General features: G+C 34.9%; 1 protein-coding gene across 1 annotated transcript; it reads right to left on the reverse strand.

Annotated features, from left to right (window-relative positions):
- Window positions 1–325: 325 nt before the first annotated feature.
- Window positions 326–17,053, reverse strand: LOC149575071 ((R,S)-reticuline 7-O-methyltransferase-like). Its single transcript, XM_089815992.1, has 4 exons — window positions 16,847–17,053; window positions 831–1,473; window positions 679–743; window positions 326–607 (listed from the first exon to the last, which is right to left on the reverse strand). The coding sequence occupies exons 1-4, from the start codon at window positions 17,051–17,053 to the stop codon at window positions 326–328; spliced, it is 1,197 nt and encodes a 398-aa protein (XP_089672118.1).
- Window positions 17,054–20,310: the final 3,257 nt, after the last annotated feature.

The following is a 20,310-nucleotide window of genomic DNA, read 5'->3' on the forward strand; positions in this document are numbered from 1 at the left end:
TCAAAATGTTACAAACATTTTTCAAATTACACTCATTTTAAAATTTTGAAACAACCTTCAATTTTTTACAAATGTTTAAATTGTTGAAATAACTTTTTTTTTTTTACATTAATGTTTAAATTGAAGACAATTATTGTCACTGTAGAAAGCCTCTCAACTTAAAAATATTTTTAATGTTGGTTCTTTTTAATGAATCTAAACTAAGAAATTTAAGAATCAATAAAATCTGACTTTCTCAAAACTTATTTAGATTGTGCATCTTACTAATTCTTTATTCATATATAATATTTTACAATACCATCTTGGTGAGAAAGTCCCAAGTCAGTCAGAACTTAAAGAGTTCTACAACAGCCTGAACAAAGGGCAATTTAATAATATTATAACGTTTAAATCCAGCAGCTTGAGATAAAATCTTATACTCATGTTCAGATCTTTCCTTTCCACCATGAGTGTGAGCCACCATGAACAGATCAAAAGCCAACCCCAAACATCCATTCTCTTCCACAACTGCATCCACAATTATCACCTTCCCCTTCTCCGGAATCGCCTCATAACAATTCTTCAACAATCTCACAAACTCCTCATCACTGCATTTCACCATAAACCAAAGAAACCATAATTAATCAATTAAATTCATTATATTAGCTATAGATAATCTTTTCACACACATTATTTTACCTTGAGAAGAATCACATCAGCAGAAGGCACACTCTCAAACATGTCACCAGCAACATGTTCAACCCCTGCAACAATTTCATGATTGATCACTTATATGGAAACTAAAATGTCTGTAGATTGTTGAAAATTTAAAAAGTTTGGATTTTTAATACCAGGAATGTCTTTCGGAGCGGAAGCAATGACATGCGGCAAATCGAAATTAATGGCACGAATGTGAGGAAATTTGTGAACAATCATGGAAGTTGCTGATCCAACGCCTCCCCCGACGTCCACCAGAGATTTGACGCCCTCAAATCTGTCATAATTTGCAAAGAAGACGTTCATTATCAGTGGGGAGTTGCTGGCCATGGCGTCGTTGATGATGGCACTGAACTTAGGGTTTGAATTTACAAAATCCCAAATATGAGATCTGTGAGCCCTCTCGAACGGAGATCCGCCATGGACAGTGCAGTCGTACAAATGATGCCACGCTTCCAGGAAATCGCGGTTCGTCTCCATCATCAGAAGCACCGCAGAAGATTTCGATTTTGATTTTCCATAATTTCTCCCTTTCTCTTCCACCAGTAATTTTGAGATTCCCATCGACCCGTATTTGTATGCATTTTCCACATCTTGTCCGCTCTTGGAGAGGATTGGAGTTTGGGAGAAGACTCCATGAGAGGAGAGGAATCTCAAAATTCTGGCGAGGTAGTCGGAGTTAATGGGAGATTTTTCGGTGGAGGAAGAAATGAGGGAGGCAATTTGGGGAATGGAGAGAGGCTCGTCGGAATTGGAAAGAATGGCCGAAATGTTCTCCTAATGTACTAGGACCATCCCTTGAAGCCGATGTAGGTATACCCACTCTCTTCTTCTTGATAATCTAATTCAACATCTCTTTCAATGTACATTCATCCTCATCATCTCTATTATGTTCAGTATGGATGTCAAAGGCAAGGTCCTCTCTCATGAGGATTTCTGTGCATTCCTTAATGACTTGGTGGAATTTTTTCTCCCTAATTTTGTAGTTAATGGAGACTCGCAAAAATATATGATGAATAATGAGTCTTCATAGAGACCCAGTAAGAACCTTATGTCCACTCTTAAAGATATCCTCATTTCTATGAATGTAAAGTTTCCATACTAGTCAAGAAGAGAAAATGTCCTAGATAGTGTTAAAACCTTTGGATACATGAGGTATGTGGCCAGTAATAACATGAAATAGGAGATACAATGTCCAATTTTAATGTCGAGAAGCATCCAAAACCCCTTGGTAAAGGGATAGTCAAAAAGGATGTGATCAATCGACTAAGGAAGGTAGCAGACAGTACATGAATGTGGATTACTAGTAGGCATGATGATTAGGATTTTATGCAGTAAGGCTTGCTAAATAAAGGAGATGATCTTCGGTTCAATGGGTCTATGCTTGAGAGTGTGTGGGCATTTAATCCAATAGGCTGGTCAAGGTCGGTACTCCATTTATAGTTAAGATGGTCAAAGATAGAATCTAAATAAAAAAGGAGGTTGTATATGTATTTGGCTATGATTTCCAAAATGGGGGACCTATTAGGCCATCTTAGATTAGAGAGTCTATTTGTGATTTCCCCACAGCTAAAGGGTAGTTTGGCTTGTAACCAGGCTTATCTTAAGATAGAATAGGTTCTCTTATGTGAGTGTGGTAGGGGATAGTTTCTTGCCAGTTCCTCCAATTGAAAAAATATCTCATCTATAATGAGGTTGCCAAATTTTAAAATACCAATTTTGCACCAATATTTGGCCAAACAACCTTGCAATAGGGCTAGAGGTTTTTTATTTCTCTCCAAGCTCCACCATGGTGATTTTTCACCACTTAGCTTGTCCAACTTGTCAATAAACTTTGCTCCTCCTATCTAGTGTTTGACCCACACCCATCCTTTCCATATAGTCTTGAATACATCTGACCCTAATTTTCCATTTACCACATAAGAGGATCCCAAGTTGAAGGACCCCTCTAGAAATATTATTCCTTATTATGAATTTCAAAGGTTCCTCTCCTTGTAATGCCTTAGCTACCCACTTGATTGCTAGTGCACATCCTTGCCATCTAAAATCCTTCAACCCTAACACTCCAATTGATTTCCTTTTGATACACTAGACCCATTTTACTGAATGGTTTTTTTACTAACCTCTTCCATGTGACCACAAAAAATTCGTAATCACTTTCTAAATATGGTTGATGTGGGCTTGATTGAACAACCAGGATGAGGAGTAGTGAATAGTGTATGCAGTTGGGACCATCTGACAAACTTGTATTCTATTAGCTAAGGATAGGTAATTTATGTTCCACTTCTTCTTTTCAATTTTGCATTTTACCCTGTTCCACATGTTATTGATATTAGGGGATACTAAGAATGGTATGCCAAGATATTTAATAGTGTGGTTTGGCCCTCTCCATGAGAACCCAAAATTTGTCATACCAGTCTTGTGGGGTATCTTGCCATCCTAGCATTATTGATTTACTGATGGAAATTTGACTACTTGAAGCTTTAAAAAATATATCCAACTTCTTTACAATATTTTCAACATTATTTTATGAAAGATCAATTAGGAAAGCAATATCATCAAAAAATTGCACATTTTAGATTTGCTCCAGGTCTCAGAGTAAGACACCCTTAACTCTAGGTGATAGAGACTCATCTCTAAGGATGTAGTGAAGGTAGTCTATAGCTAGAAAAAAGAAGGAAGATGGAAGAGGACATCCTTGTTGTACATACCTCAATATGTGGAATTCATTGGATCTTGAACCATTAACCTCAAACAAAGTTGTAGCATCTCTCATGAGTATGGAGACCATTCTTATAAATAATTCTAGGAACCCAAGGCATTCCATCATCATTTTGATAAATTTCCACTCTATTCTATCATAGACTTTATCGTAGTCAATTAGGAACATTACTAGGTTTTGTTTGATAATTTGGCCCAGTCCATGGCTTCCTAATAGGTGATTAAATTTTCCCGTATGTATCTCCCTTTCACATACCCTATTTGAGTACAATAGATAATCTTGGGTATGTTGGAAGCTTATAATTGAATCAATTTTTGTTTCGGCATTGATGTTAAACATATGGATGATACATATTACTACCTAATCTAGACATGGTATCTATTTGATCGATGAAGAGGATTTGAGAGTTACTCAAAACTATAGCACCTAGAGAAAAGGTTGAAGTTATGAAAAGGAAGTTACAATGGACATATGACTAGATAAACTTTGACAAAGTAAAGTAATTATTTATGTCAATAAGGCTAAGCCTAGCTGAACAAAAAAGTAAAATACCAAGGGGTGCTAAGTAATGCTAGTGTCAACTGAGCCACAATTAGTGCCGATCAAATCTAGTGTTGGCCGAGCATTAGTATCAACTGAGAAAGTTAGTTGATACTGAGCCAAAAAGCTTAAACAATGGTCAAGTATTTCATTATTGACTTAGTAACAAAATTAAGTGATTGTCGAGTGATAGTAAAAGATCAAATCCAAAGAAATTATAAGATCAAGCCAACATAGTTGATTTCTTAGGAGATATAAAATGTGTTGATGATAAGATTATTGAGTTGGATCATTACATTCAAGGTGATGATTAGGTATAGACCTAACAGAAGAATTCTAGAGAAGTTTCTAGAGGATGATCAAGAATATGTTCCTATACATTAAATCAAGAGATCGCTAATTTCTTCATCAAAATTGATACCCACAGAAGATAATTGACTCGTAATAGTATTATACTCATTTAAATGATTTGCAATAGATCCACCTTATAAAATTTTCATATTAAATAAATGCTTCATGAGAAATACCTTGTTATTAATGAATTTTGTTATAGGCTTTGGGATTTTAAAAATTATAAAATTCTAAGAAGAAGGGATGTCATATTCAATGAGAAATTGTTATACAAAGATTTGTTGTAGAAACATGAGAAAAAAGAAGATGATTGTGTAGTGTTGGATGATATTCGAAGAAAACACCAAGGCATACACTAGGAGATCAACGCTACAACATATTCCCATGGACCTGAAAGAAGTGGGTGATTACACTAAGAAGGTCGACAACATGATGACACTGAAAAAATTCAAGAATTATTTTGTTAAAATTGTAAATGGTGTTCATAAGATGGTGGGTAAGGATGGGTTCAATATGGTTTATGGTGCAAAATTCATAATTGCAACAGATGTATAAGATGCTTACCATAGTGGGGAATATGATTTTGTCAATAATATTCTAGAATTAAAGCAAAAGAATATTGCCAAGGCTTACAGTGGGGAATTAAAGGATTTCACCTTCCATAACTATTCACTACTGATGCATCTGACTCTATACAAGAATATAGGGTACATAAGTTATGATTTCATTGATCAAACTTCTAATATAAATAGAAGTCTACCAATGCAGTTATGAACATGGTTATGGGATAGCACATATCATTTTTATAATTATGTATCATTTTTCCATAATTTTAGTGTTGCAATTATGAAAATGTTAGATCCAGGATATTTTAGGGCTCTTGATATATTGAAGGGCCTTTTGAGACCAGCCCTACTTCTTGAGGGAAAGAGACTTGACCAAAATTGGAGAGATATTTTCCTATTTCCCACATTTTCTATCATGAGAGTTTATGGTTTTCCCCGGCCACACCATATATTGCCTAAATTTATCCCTCTTAGGCTAGGAATAATTGAATTTATATGGCAACTGTTCCTGGTCAACAGGGAGTATTTAGGACCCAAGGTCCATAGAGGAACCTTTTGTTGGCATTAAGTTGTATTTGTCATTAGTGATAACACTTATTCAATTTTGAATGGCTACCAAGTGCATCACTCAATCTATAGTTTATACAAAGCATTCATTGGTTACCTTGTAAGATCATCACTAAAGCAGTCCATACCAAGCATTCCTAAAGCTACTGAGTGAGTGTGTAGTTCAGTAGTGTTTACCAAGCATACAATGTTCATCAAACAAGTAGTGGTTATCGAGCTTCATAGTGTCTATCGAGTTGTCAGGTTATGTCATGTAAAGCTAGTTTCTACCGAGTGATGGCAAGGTAATCAAAGCATTTAGTATCTCCCAAGTGACACTATATCTACTGAGTCTCCAGTGGTTACCGAGTTCCAAGCTATGTTTTGTGATTAGTATGGACCAAGCTTCTACTTCTATCGAGTGCATGATGATGCTAAGTAATGTACTGGATGTTGAGTATCCAAAGGTCACCAAGTCAGCTTGAAGAACCCAAGTTTTCTACTGATTGGCTGACTCATAATGTTTTTCTTACTTGTGTTTTAGCTGACCTTGTAATTGTAATTGTTGGAATGGTATATATGTAATGTATTGTATCATTTGCAATATATGGATGAGAATATAAAGGAATGATATGTAATAATTTGATAATATTGAATGTGAATTAGCAATAGAGCAGAGTTTACAGAAAGGTCATTAAGGAGCATCAAATATATATAAGTCACAAAAGGTGATATGTACTTCAAAGATCTAATTAGCTATCAAGTTGTATGTCAGATCTATTGTTTCATCTTGATAGGTGAATTAGTTTTCTAAATCCTTTAACAACTCATAGACTTAATAGTCTTTGTATAAATCTCTTAACAGAGTGCATACTTCATTGAATATTTGTAAAACCTCTAACAAGGCTGATCTAATAGTCCAAATTGCTCTTAATGGGATGGATTATTAGAAGTGGTCAATGTAAGCCCTAACAGGCCAACTTTATAGTGCAGTAGTAAAGTTTTGTGGGTATCATCCCCACCCTAGTTTTACTTTTTATTTGGAATATTTCTAGGTCACCAAAATACTATGTTCATATGTTATGAATGTTTATATTTTCTCATGCATGCAGTAGATTAGATGAATGAATGAATGATGAATGATTTATATGGTTAAGTGCTGAATTGATATAAAGATTTTGAGGTTGTTGATTCACCCCTCCTGTCTTAGTAACCTAGCTAGTCTTGATTATTTCCAACAATTGGTATAAGAGCAAAGTGGTTCTCAGGATAAAGCTTGACAAGTTGAGAAAAGATCAAGGATAATGGAGATATTTAGACTTGATAAAGCTATTGACAATGAGAAGCTAGATCTAGAAATGGCCATAGCTCAACTCAAGGAAGCAAAAGAGAATCTTTCCCAATCCCTAAAAGGAAGGAAGGAACTTGCAAGACAATTGAATGACCACCAGTATGTTGAAGAAAATATTAACGACCTTTTCCTTTCAAGCAGTTCAGATGAAGCAAATGAAGCAATCAAATAACTCCTAGAAAAGAATGGCTCTCTGCAAGAAGAGGTAAGAAAATTGAAAAGAGAACAAGAAGTTCAATCAATAAGAATGTGTGAAATTTTGGAACAAAGGAATAAAGCCAGTGAAGACTTGGAGTCAAGGAAAAATGCAAATCAAAGTCAATCCCTTCAGCAAGAAAGTCTTATCAATCAGCACTCCAATGCAAATGAGGAAATCATTAATTTTAGATTTGAAAATGAAAGTCTAAGGAATGATTTGATCACTGAAAGACAAATCAATGAAAGATTGAAAGCTGATCTAATCTTGGAAAAGAACCTCAATGAAAGTATGATGAAATCTCAAGCAAACATGGATCAATTGAGTTAGCAAAGTGAGTAGAACCTTCATAGGCAAAAAGGTAAAGCAGGACTTGGTTACAAAGAAGAAGGTGAATCCTTCAAACAAGGTGTCCAAAGGAATCAAAGACCTACTTGCAATCACTATGGTAAGTTAGGTCATACATCAAACAAATGTTGGAGCAATGGAAAGGAAAAATTCAACAGAAAATTTTACAATTGCAATAAACATGGTCATAAAGCTAATGAATGCAAGGAGAAACCAAAATTTGAAGTTAAATGTCACAAATGCAAGAAACAAGGTCACAAGGCATCTGAATGTAGATCCAAATCATTCAATCAAGCTGAACAAATAGTCAAGGAAATATTTGTATGGGACTAAAATACTTGGTGTAGATGTCACTATTGTGGATAATATGGACATATTGGCATAGACTATACAGGGCATCACTTGAGAAAGGGAAATTCAATAGTAAGAAACTATATGTGTAGCATAATTGGTCATATAGCTAAAAACTACATGAATATAGGAAGAATTGAAGATGAGAAGAAAGCTAAAGATGATAACATTAGGAAGTAGATGAGACAATAGTGGATTCCCAAATCTACCGAGCAAAACAATTCAAATGATAGCCATGTCACTAAAAAAGTGGGTGACTCCACCATTTCCAATTAGACTCATCAAGGAGGAACTGGAACTATATTTTCAAGCTATATCTCGAGGAGTTCTAGATGGAAGAAAGAAGAAGATCCAAATTAGTATTTCAGATATAAAGGGATCACATGAGATCAGGTTTTACCGAGAAAGTTTGGGAGCAATGAAAGTTTGTTTGATCACTGAATCACAAGTTTCAACCGAGCTAGTGAGTGGATGACAGTCTATCATGCACTATGTCATTATTTTACCTAGCATTAATGGTGAATTTTCATCATAAAGGGTAGAATTTGACTTCATTTTTCAGGGCAATTTTAGAATTCACAGAGCTAAGAGATTTCTAGGTGCATCCAGGTGATTTCGAGCTAATTTCCAGTGAAGAATTTGTTCAAAAAAATTATTTCACTTATCGAAAAATGATGGAATTTGAAAGCACTAGAAATAGAAAGGAAAAAAGAGGTTGAAAAATGTTGGTTAAGGGTGTGGAGTGGAAAGCCCCAAAATTCAAGCTAGTTCCAGCAGTTGCAGAAGCACTCGACCCTAATGGTGCAAAATCTCAAATTCCACCAAAAGTACTATTAATTAACAAAATTTGTACTCACTTTAAGTGTTCTATTTAGGAATTTAGAACCCTAGAAATGGATAGTGCTTTAGGGGAGATGTGTGTTGATGGTTCATTAAAACACAAGCATAAGCACCTAGAAACAAAAAGGCCTGCAAAAACATTTTTAAATTAAGTGGATTAGATAAATTCTTAGTCATGTGCACAATGGTAAATTATGGTTAGAGTAGCCCATGTTAATAATGAAGAAGATGATTCATAAGATTACTAGTCTCTTGATGCTAAACAAAGCAAAATCTACAAAAAACCTAGGTCGGGATGAACTGCAGAAGAAAACCCTAGCCGAGTTGGGATGGTAGAGGTTTGAAAATTAGCATTATTTTTTATGTGGAATTGAGATTTGGTATTCATTTAATTGCCCACAAGATTTATAGCTCTAGTTATTTGAGCAACATGCCATGTGAGGCAGTGGACTTAGCATTTAAGGTTGTAAAGAAAAACATGGAATTTGACTTGTCGGAGTTACTGCTAAAACAATTGAACAAGAATATGGATAGTATTAGGACTTCAAAGAACAACCCTTCCAAATTTGGTTCTTTTTTGACATGTGTTTTCTTTTATGTGCAAATTTTCTTCCCATCTACAGGTTCTATTGTGTGGAGAAAAGATGTTCCTTTCCTTTATCAAATAAATGAGTTTATTGCAAAAATGGGTGTAAACCTTGACAACATTATGGATAATTACTTTGAAGATTTCAAGGAAAGGATGAAAAATAGGTTCGAAATTCCTCCTAAGCTTGTTGATAATTATAAAGATGATGTGTGCTTCGTGGGTGATTGTGATAAAGTGTACATTTAGGCAGTCAGGCCCTGAGTTGCATGGGTAAAACCTCACCCATATGAGGTAAATATTGATGAAACTAGGGATATTATTGAAGCCTTCATAAATGAACCTATAGATCCCAAGAAACAAATTTTTGGTACATATGATGAGGGAAAAGCAAGAATTGCGCTTGAAATCAAGCTACCCTAGGCAATTTAGCAAAGGAAAGAGGAAGATAGCTAAGATGAAAACTGCCATTGGTCCTCTAATGCTTACCAAGGATAAAGGAGAGGATGAAGAAAAAGAAGAAGAAGAAGAAGAAGAAGAAGAAGAGGAAGAAGAAGAAGAAGAAGAAGAAGAAGAAGAAGTTGAGAAGGAGGCAGAGCTAGCAAAGAAGAAGGCCAAGATAATCATTACCAAGTCACCAATAGCCTCCACAACTATTTTCACTAGCAGATCAAAAGGAAAAGGAAAAGGAAAAGGTGAAGTTGTGCTCAGCAAGCCCCCATTTACCTTCAAGGAAAGATTGAAATAGATGGGAGGAGTAGGTATGAAAAACTTCAAGGCTCTCGAGTTTGAGACAAGGACTGATGCTGAAAAGATGCCAATTGAGGAATTGGTACTCACCAAAATGGGAAAATGGAAGTATTCCCTAGATCAGATTGCTCCTCAAATCTCAAAAAAAATGTTAGTAAGATTGCAACCAAGGTGGGAATTTTCTATACAGAAAGAAAAAGATATTTATGAATAATCTTTGAGGAGGTTACTGCCAAATCTTACAGATGTAGAAGTCAAGGTAGCCATGAAAGACAATGAAGGTAAAATGATGATTAGATTCCACAAATGTATGATTTTAATCAAAGATATTCATAATGTTGTTAGAGATAAAAAAAAAACATGTGGAAGAACATCTATCATCTACATAAACTTAATGATGATCCAGTGGAAATCAAGGATGATGATGAAGAGGATAACACACCATCTGTTACTTTTGATGTTCAAGATTATCAGGCATTAAGGGTTGATGATGAAAAGAAGGAGGAAGAAGTTGAAAAGGAAGAAAAGGAAGAAGATGAAGAAGATGATCCTATGAAAATAATAGCAGAAGTCATTGCTTCCCTTCCTCATTCTCCACCTAAAATTGCTACATCATTAGGGTTGGAGATAGCTTTAGCAAGTATGATTGCCACCACCTGAGATATATCATCTGCACTTGCTACCTCACATATCCAGGTATCTACAATGGAACTGTCAGCCACTTCATTGACCAAGTTGTAGCCCTCTTCATCAGCTCCTGAGCAATCTACTTTAGTAGTATGCATAGTTGCCAGTTCTCCAATTGTGTCAATTTCTTCAGCACCATGTATAGTAAGTTTTCTAGTATGTTCTATAGTTTTGTCAACTTCAGCTTTAACTGCACCAATTTTTGTTCCAACCAGTTCTTCAGTTGTAAGTATTTCAATGTCTATGCCACCTATTGGTACTTTATTTTTGAATAGTACATCAGTTTTGGACACAATTAGTAATTCTTTTAGTTTTCCTTCAACTGGACTTATGCAAGTCTTTTCTGCAAGTCTGACTATTTCTATTATTGTTTCTATTTCTAAGTCCAAGGAAGTAAGCTCAAAAGTAAAACCAAAGACTCCTCTAAAACTTCTGCTTACTACAAAAGCTATTGATGAAGACATTGACTTGGACAAAGAAATTGTAATTACTAAGTTGTATTTGGACAATGCCACAGTTGATGAAATGAGAATGCCACAATTAAGAGATGAGATGGATAGAGAGTTCACCATAATTGAAAATACCAAAAATATAATAACTGAAGCTATAGGTGTTGATTTTGACTCATATCAACACATTTAGTTTCACTTGGAAGAAGCTATAAATAAGTTCAATGAGGATACCTATGGCCAAGAAAAGCTCATAGAGAAGGTAGAGAAGAAGTTTGATAATAACATGCTCGAGCACATTGCCATTAACTAGGTAGAGCTATCTACAATTTTGTGCAATCTTGAACAAGCCTTCACCAATGTAACATCACTTCTTGGCAAGCTTTGTGATGTTACCGAGTATACTAAGGAGATAAATGATAAACTAAATAAGACTGATATGAAGGCAAGTGCTCAAATGCTACATCTTGACCCTAGTTCAAGCTCATCACATCACATGAAGGTGAAAATTTTTGTCAAAAATGTAGGTAGAATTACTAAGAGAGGAAGCCAAGATCAGGTCCACACTGATTGATATACAAAATATGATCCTTCTAGTTATGGACTCAATGTAGAAACACATTGCATATTCAAAAACATTGGTTTAGGATAACAATTTTTCCATAGCAGATCATATGATGGAACTTTCTGCAAAAGTTTTAGTGGCACTCTCCACCTACAAAATTTTCCACGATAATTGGGATAAGGAATTGGCTCTTATTCTCAAGGTACACTATAAATTTCTCTCACATTTTGTTGTCTCTATTTGAATATATTACATATACTCTTTGGCATTATTGTCAAAAAGGGGGAGTAAGAGATAGTAGGAGACATGGGAGTAAGAAATGATAAGAGACTTGTGGAGAAAATAGATTGATATATGTAGAATAATAAGCTATGTATGTACTATACAATATTTATGGGGGAGATATGTGAGATATGTAAGATATGTATATACAACAGCTTTACAAAGATCAATTTTGAAAAATCCAAAATCAGTATGTCAGTGTACATAAGGCTCATAAGTGTTTTTGTCACTAATGCCAAAGGGGGAGACTATTGGCATTATTTTGTATTTTTTTTAGTGATAACGCTTATTCAATTCTGAATGGCTACCAAGCTCATCACTTAGTCTACAGTTTATATCGAGCATTCAATGATTACCTTGTAAGTTCATCATCACTTAAGAAGTTCATACTGAGCATTCCTAAATCTATTGAGTGAGTGTGTAGTTCAACAGTGTTTATCGAGCTTCATAGCGTCTACTGAGTTATCAATTTGTGTGATGTAAAGCAAGTTTCTACAAAATGATGGATGTGTAGTGTTTATCAAGTGATAGCAAGGTAATCAAAGGATTCAGTATCTACTGAGTGACTCTATATCTACCAAGTCTCAAATGGTTACCGAGTTCCAAGCTATGTTGTATGATTAGTATGGACCGAGCTTTCACTTCTACAAAGTGCATGATGATGTTGAGTAATGTAATGGACGTTGAGTATTAGAAGGTCACCAAGTCAGCATGAAGAGCTCAAGTTTTCTACTGATTGGCTGACTCAGTAATATTTTTTTTACTTGTGATTTAGGTGACCTTGTAACTCTAATTGTTGGAATGGTATATATGTATGTATTGTATCATTTGCAATATATGGATGAGAATATGAAGGAATGATATGTAATGTTTTGATAAGAGTGAATGTGAATCAACAACAAAGAAGAGTTTACAACAAGGTCATTAAGGAGCAACAAAGATATATCAGTCATACAAGGTGATCTATACTTCAAAGATCTAATCAGAAATCAAGTTGTAAGTTAGATATACTATTTCATCCTAATAGGTGAATCAATTTTCTAAATCCTTTAACAGGGTAGACTTAATAGTCTTTTTATAAATCTCTTAACAGAGTGCATACTTCATTGTATGTTTGTAAAACCTCTAACAAGGTGGATCTAGCAGTCCAAATTACTCTTAATGGGGCAGATCATCAGAAGTGGTCAATGTAAGCCCTAACATGCCAAATTTATAGTGCAGTAGTGAAGTTTTGTGGGTATCATCCGCACCCTAGTTTTACTTTCTATTTTGAAGGATTTTGGGTCACCAAAATACTATGTTCATGTGTTATGAATGTTTATCTTTTCTCATGCATGTAGTAGATTAGATGAATGAATAAATGGTAAATGATTTATATGGTTAAGTACTGAATTGATTTAAACTTTTTGAGGTTACTGATTCATCCCTCCCCGCTTAGTAACCTAGCTAGTCTTGATTATTTTCAACAATTGGTATCAAAGCAAAGTGGTTCTTAGGATAAAGCTTGACAACTTGAGCAAAGATCAAGGACAATAGAGATATTGAGACTTGATAAAGCTATTGATAATGAGCAGCTAGATCTGGAAATGACCATAGCTCATCTCAAGGAAGAAAAAGAACATCATTCCCAATCCCTTGAAAGAAGGAAGGAACTTGCAAGACAAATGAATGACCACCAGTATGTTGAAGAAAAGATTGATGAATTTTTCCCTTCAAGCAGTTTAGATGAATCAAATGACGCAATCAAAGAACTCCTAGAAAATAATGGCTCTTTGCAAGAAGAGGCAAGAACAATGAAAAGAGAACAAGAAGTTCAGTCAATAAGAATGTGTGTTATTTTGGAACAAAGGAATAAGGCCAGTGAAGACTTGGAGGCAAGGAACAATGCAAATCAAAGTCAATCGCTTCAAGAAGAAAGTCTTATCAATCAGCTCTCCAATGCAAATGAGCAAATCATGAATCCGAGATCTGAAAATGAAAGTTTAAGGAATGATCTAATCACTAAAAGACAAATCAATGAAAGATTGAACACTGATCTAATCTCTGAAAAGAAAATCAATGAAAGGAATCAAACAAGGTGCCCAAAGGAATCAAAGACCTACTTGCAATCACTATGGTAAGTTAGATCATACATCAAACAAATGTTGGAGCAATGGAAAGGTAAAATTCAATAATTTTTTTTACAATTGCAGTAAATATGGTCATAAAGATAATGAATTCAAGGAGGAACAAAAATTTGAAGGTAAATGTCACAAATGTAAGAAACAAGGTCACAAGGCATCTCAATGTAGATCTAAAACATTTAATCCAGCTAAACAAATAGTCAAGGCAATGTTTGGATGGGACTACAATACTTGGTGTAGATGTCACTATTGTGGAGAATACAGACACATTTGCATAGACTATACAAGGCATCATTTGAGAAAGAGAGATTCAACAGTAAGATGCTATACATGCACTGAAATTGGTCATATAGCTAAAAACTACATGAATATAGGAAGAATTGAATATGTCAAGAAAGCTAAAATGGATAACATCAGGAAGCAGATGAGACTGTAGTGGATTCCCAAATCTACCTAGTAGAATAGTTCAAATGATGGCCATGTCACTCAAAAATTGGGTGACTCCACCATTTCCAATTAGACTCATGAAGGAGGAACTAGAACTATATTTTCAAGCTATATCTCGAGTACTTCCAAATGGACAAAAGAAGAAGATCCAAATCAGTATTTCACATAGAAAGGAATCACATGAGATCGGGTTTCATCGAGTGAGGTTGGGAGTAATGAAAGTTTGTTTGATCACCAAATCATAAGTTTCTACTCAGCTAGTGAGTGGATGACAGTCTGTCACGCACTATGTCATTATGGTACCTAGCATTAATGGTGAATTTTATTCATAAAGGGCAAAATTTGACTTCATTTTTCACCACAATTTTAGAATTTCCAGTTAACAATTTGTTCAAAAAAAATCTTTCACTTACCATGTAATGATGACATCTAGAAGCACTAGCATTACCAAGGCAAAAAGAAGTTTAGAAATGTTGGTTAAGGGTGTGGAGTGGAAATCACCAAACTTCAAGCTAGTTCCAGCAGCTACGAAAGCACTCGACCCTAATGGTGCACAATCTCAAATTCCACAAAAGGTACTATTAATTAACAACATTCTTACTCATTTTAGGTGCTCTATTGAGGAAATTGGAACCCTAGAAATGGATAGTGCTTTAGGTGAGATGTGTGTTCATCGTTCATTAAAACTCGAGCATAAGCACCTAGAAACAAAAGGGTTAACTCATATCACACACCTGCCAAGAAGTTTTCAAATTAAGTGGATTAGATACATTCTTAGTTGTGTGCATAATGGTCAATTATGGTTAAAGTAGCCTATGTTAATAACCAAGAAGATGATTCATAAGATTACTGGTCTCCCCATGCTAAACAAAGCAAAATCTACCAAACCCCCAAGTTGGGATGAACTCTAGAGGAAAACCCTTGTTGAGTGGGATGGTAGAGGTTTTAAAATTAGCATTGTTTCTAATGTGGAATTGAGATTTGGTATTTATGTAATTTCCCAAAATATTTGTAGCTCTAGTCGATTGAACAATGTTCCATGTGAGACAGTGGACTTAGCATTTAAGGTTGTAAAGAAAAACATGGAATTTGACTTGTCAGAGTTACTACTAAAACAATTGAACAAGAATATGGACAGTATTAGGACTTCAAAGAACAACCCTTGCAAATTTGGTTCTTTGTTGACATGTCTTTTCTTTTATGTGCAATTTTTTTTCCCATCTAAAGGTTATGTTGTGTGGAGAAAAGATGTTCCTATCTTGTAATAGATAAATGAGTTCATTGCATAAATGGGTGTAAACTTTAATTGCATTATGGATAAGTACTTTGAAGATTTCAAGGAAAGGATGAACAATAGGTTTAGGATTCCTCCTAACCTTGTTGAGCATTATAAAGATGATGTGTGCTTCATGATTGACTGTGATAAAGTGTACATTCAGGCAATAAAGCACTGATTTGCATGGGTAAAACCTCTCCCATATGAGGTAAATATTGATGAAACCAAGGATAATATTGAAGCCTTTGTAAATGAACCTATAGATCCCAAGCAACCAATTTTGGGTACATATGATGAGGCCAAAGCAAGAATTGAGCTTTAGCTAAGATGAAAAATTTCTACTAGTCCTCTAATGCTTATCGAGGGCAAAGGAGAGGATGAAGAAGAAGAAGAAGGAGAAGAAGGAGAAGAACAAGAAGTTGAGAAGGAGGTAGAGCCAACAAAGAAAAATGCTAGGGTAATCATTACCAAGCCACCAATGGCCTCCACAACTATTTTCACTAGGAGATCAAAAGGAAAAGGAAAAGGTGAAGTTGTGCTTAGCAAGCCCCCACTTACCTTCCAGGGAATATGGAAACAAATGGAAGAAATAGCAGGCATAACAAACTTCAAGGCTCTCAAGTTTGAGACAAAGGCCTAATGCTGAAAAGATGCAAATTGAGGAATTGGTACTCACCAAAATGGGAAAATGGAAGTATTCGCTGGATCAAATTGCTCCTAAAATCTCAAAAGAATTGTTAGAAAGATTGCAACCAAGGTAGGAATTTGTTGTACAGACAGAAAAAGATATTTATGAACAATCTCTGAGGAGGTTACTACCAAATCTTACAGATGCAGAAGTCAGGACAGCCATGAAAGACAATGAAGGTAAAATGATGATTAGATTCAACAAATTTTTTATTTTAATCAAAGATATTGAGCATGTTGTTAGAGATAAAAAAAACATGTGGAAGAACATCTATCATCTACATAAGCCTAGTGATGATCCAGTAGAAATGAAGGATGATGATGGTGATAGTGATGATGATGAAGAGGATAGCACACCATGTGTTACTTTTGATGTTCAAGTTTATCAGACATTAAGGGTTGATGATGAAAAGAAGGAGGAAGAAGTGAAAGAGGAAGACAAGGAAGAAGATGAAGAAGATGATCCTATGAAAATATAAGTCATTACTTCCCTTCCTCGTTCTCCACCTAAAACTGCTACATCATTGGGGTTGGAGATAGCTTCAGCAAGTATGATTGCCACCACCTCAAATATATCATCTGCAATTGCTAGCTCATAGCTCCAAGTATCTACAATGGAAGTGTCAGCCACCTCGTCTAATGAGATACAACCCTCTTCATCATCTCCTAAGCAATGTACTTCAGAATTATGCATAGCTGCCAGTTCTCCAATTGTGTCAATTTCTTCAGCACGATGTATACTAACTTTTCCAGTATCTTCTATAGTTTTTTCAACTTCAGCTTTAACTCCACCAATTTTTGTTCCAATCAGTTCTTTAGTTTTAAGTATTTCATTGTGTATACCACCTATTGGTAATTTATTTTTGAATAGTACATTAGTTTTGGACATAATTAGTACTTCTTTCTATTTTTCTTCAACTAGACCCATTCAAGTCTTTTCTACAATTCTAGCTATTTCTACTATTGTTTCTATTTCTAAGTTGAAGGAAGTAACCTCAGAAGTAAAACCAAAGACTCCTCTAAAACTTTTGCTTACTAGAAAAGCTATTGATAAAGACATTGACTTGGACAAAGAAATTGTTATTCCTAAGTTGGATTTGGACAATGCCATAGTTGATGAAATGAGACTATTCAGTTAGCTTTTAGAGAAAAAGTTAAGGTAGAAATAATTAAGAAATGAGATAGAGAGTTCACCATAACTGAAAATGCCAAAAATATAATAATTGAGGCTATAGGTGTTGATGCTGGCTCATCTAAACACATTTTTTTGTAATTGGAAGAAGTTTTAAATAATCTCAATTAGGATACCTTTGGCCAAGAAAAACTCATAGAGAAGGTAGACAAGAAGTTTGATAATTAGGTGCTTGAGCACATTGCTCAGCACATTGCTATAAACTAGGTAGAGCTATCTACAATTTTGAGCAATCTTGAAAAATCCTTCACCAATGTAAAATCACTTTTTGGCAACCTTTATGAAATTACCAAGTATACTAAGGAGATAAAGGATAAACTAAGTAAGATTGATATGAACGAAAGTGCTCAAAGGCTATAGCTTGACCCTAGTTCAAGCTCATCACATCACATGAAGGTGAAATGTTTGTCAGAAATGCAAGCAGAATTACTATGAGTGGAAGCCAAGATCAAGTTTACATTGATTGATATATAAAATATTATCCTTCTAGTTATGGACTTAAAGTAGAAACACATTGCATATTCAAAAACATTGGTTCATGATAACAATTTTTCTGTAGCAGATCATATGATTGAACTTTCTTCAGAAGTTCAAGTGGCACTCTCCACCTGCAAAATTTTGCAAGATAATTGGGATAAGACATTGGCTCTTATTCTCAAGGTACACTCCAAATTTCTCTCACATTTTGATGTCTGTATTTGAATATATTGCATATACTCTTTGGCATTGTTGTCAAAAGGGGGGAGTGAGAGATAGTAGGAGACATGGGAGTAAGAAATGATAAGAGACCCTTGGAGAAAATAAGGGATAACATAGATTGATATATATACAGTGATAAGCTATGTATATACTATGCCATCTATATGTGGGAGATATGTGAGATATGTAAGATGCGTATATAAAACAGCTTTACGAAGATCAATTTTTAAAAATCCAAAATCAGTATGTCAGTGTACATAAGGCTCATAAGCGTTTTTGTCACTAATGCCAAAGGGGGAGATTGTTGGCATTATGTTGAATTTTTCATTAGCGATAACACTTATTCAATTTAGAATGGCTATCAAGATCATCACTCAGTCTACAGTTTATACCGAGCATTCAATGGTTACCTTGTAAGTTCATCACTTAAGCAATTCATACCGAGCATTCTTGAAGCTACCAAGTGAGTGTGTAGTTCAGCAATGTTTACCGAGCTTACAGTGTTCATAAAATAGGTATTGGTTATCGAGCTTCATAGTGTCTACCAAGTTATCAATTTGTGTGATGTAAAGCCAGTTTCTACTAAGTGATGGATGCGTAGTGTTTACTGAGTGACAACAAGTTAATCAAAGGATTTAGTATCTACCAAGTGATACTATATCTACTGAGCCTCCAATGGTTACCGAGTTCCAAGCTACATTTTGTCATTAGTATGGACTAGGAGGCATCAAGAACGATGGATTGGCAAGGTATTGCTTTATCTATGTTAGATTCTGAACACAATCTTGGCTTCAATTATATTTGACACCTTTATGCAGAGTCTTGGTAAAAGGTTATGACCTGTCTGCTAGTTGTGAGATAAATTTGTGAATGGATTGAAGTAATCCTTGTAAGACCCTTATTAAACTAATATTTCAAGGCAAAGGCATGTCCATCATTTCTTGAGCTTTCTCTCGATCAACCCCATTTACTTTTGTCGACATGATATATCCAAGTAATTTCCTAGATGTTACACCAAACACACATTTTTTAGGATTAAGTCTTAGACTAAATTTCTCCATGTGATCTAGGATAGGTCCCAAATTTTTAAGGTGAGTGTTCTATTTTGTGCTCTTAAATAGAGTATCATTGACATAGTCTTCCATTATTTTATGCATCATGTCATGAAAAATTATAGTGAATACCCTCTAATATGTAGTACCATCATTTCTCAAGCGAAATAGTATCACATTCCGAAAGATAGTTCCCCACACAGAAGTGAAAGTAGTCTTTTCCTAATCTTTTGGTGTAGTTTTGATCTAATTATAACTAGAAAATATGTCCATGAGTGAGTACATCTCATATGATGTTGTCATGTCCACTATCATATCAATTTTAGGGAGTGGAAAATCATCCTTTGGACATGCTAAGTTTAGATCTTGAAAATCTATATAGACTCTAATAGATTTGTCATGCTTGGAGACTAGAACGATGTTTGGTATCCATTCAATGTGATCAATAGCACAGATGAAACCAACTTTCAGAAGCTTCTCCAGTTCAGCTTTGAAGGGCAATGCAACATGAGGATGCATTTTCCTAAGAATCTATTTGACTAATTTAATTCCTGGTGCAATAGACAAGTGATGCATACTGAGATCAAGATCTAATCCCCACATGTTTGAGTATGTCCATGCAAATTTTATCTTTTTCTCTTGGAAGAAAGAAATGAATTCCTCTTTTTCTTCTAGAGATAGTGATTTTGCAAGATGTATCATGTGAGGTTGTTCCACTATTCCCAAGTTGATCAACTATGTTGCTTCAATTAACACTGATGATCTTTCTTGAAAAAGACTAGGAAGTTCATCAAACATCTCATCCACGGGCACCTTAGAGAGGTTTTCGCACTTGGATACATCTTTTATTTTTTCTTTTTTAGGTTTTTTTACTACCACAATGGTTTTCACAATGATACCTTTTATTTCTTTTCTTATTGATTGTATAACTGAGATATTTGATGTCAGCTTCAGTAATGTTAATGCTTTTTTTGTTGGTGAAGGACATTCTTGGTTCCATTATCAATA

Source organism: Cupressus sempervirens, chromosome 2 (assembly GCF_028749045.1).
Source record: "Cupressus sempervirens isolate cs-2001-9-10 chromosome 2, ASM2874904v1, whole genome shotgun sequence".
In the NCBI taxonomy this organism is placed as follows: domain Eukaryota; kingdom Viridiplantae; phylum Streptophyta; class Pinopsida; order Cupressales; family Cupressaceae; genus Cupressus; species Cupressus sempervirens.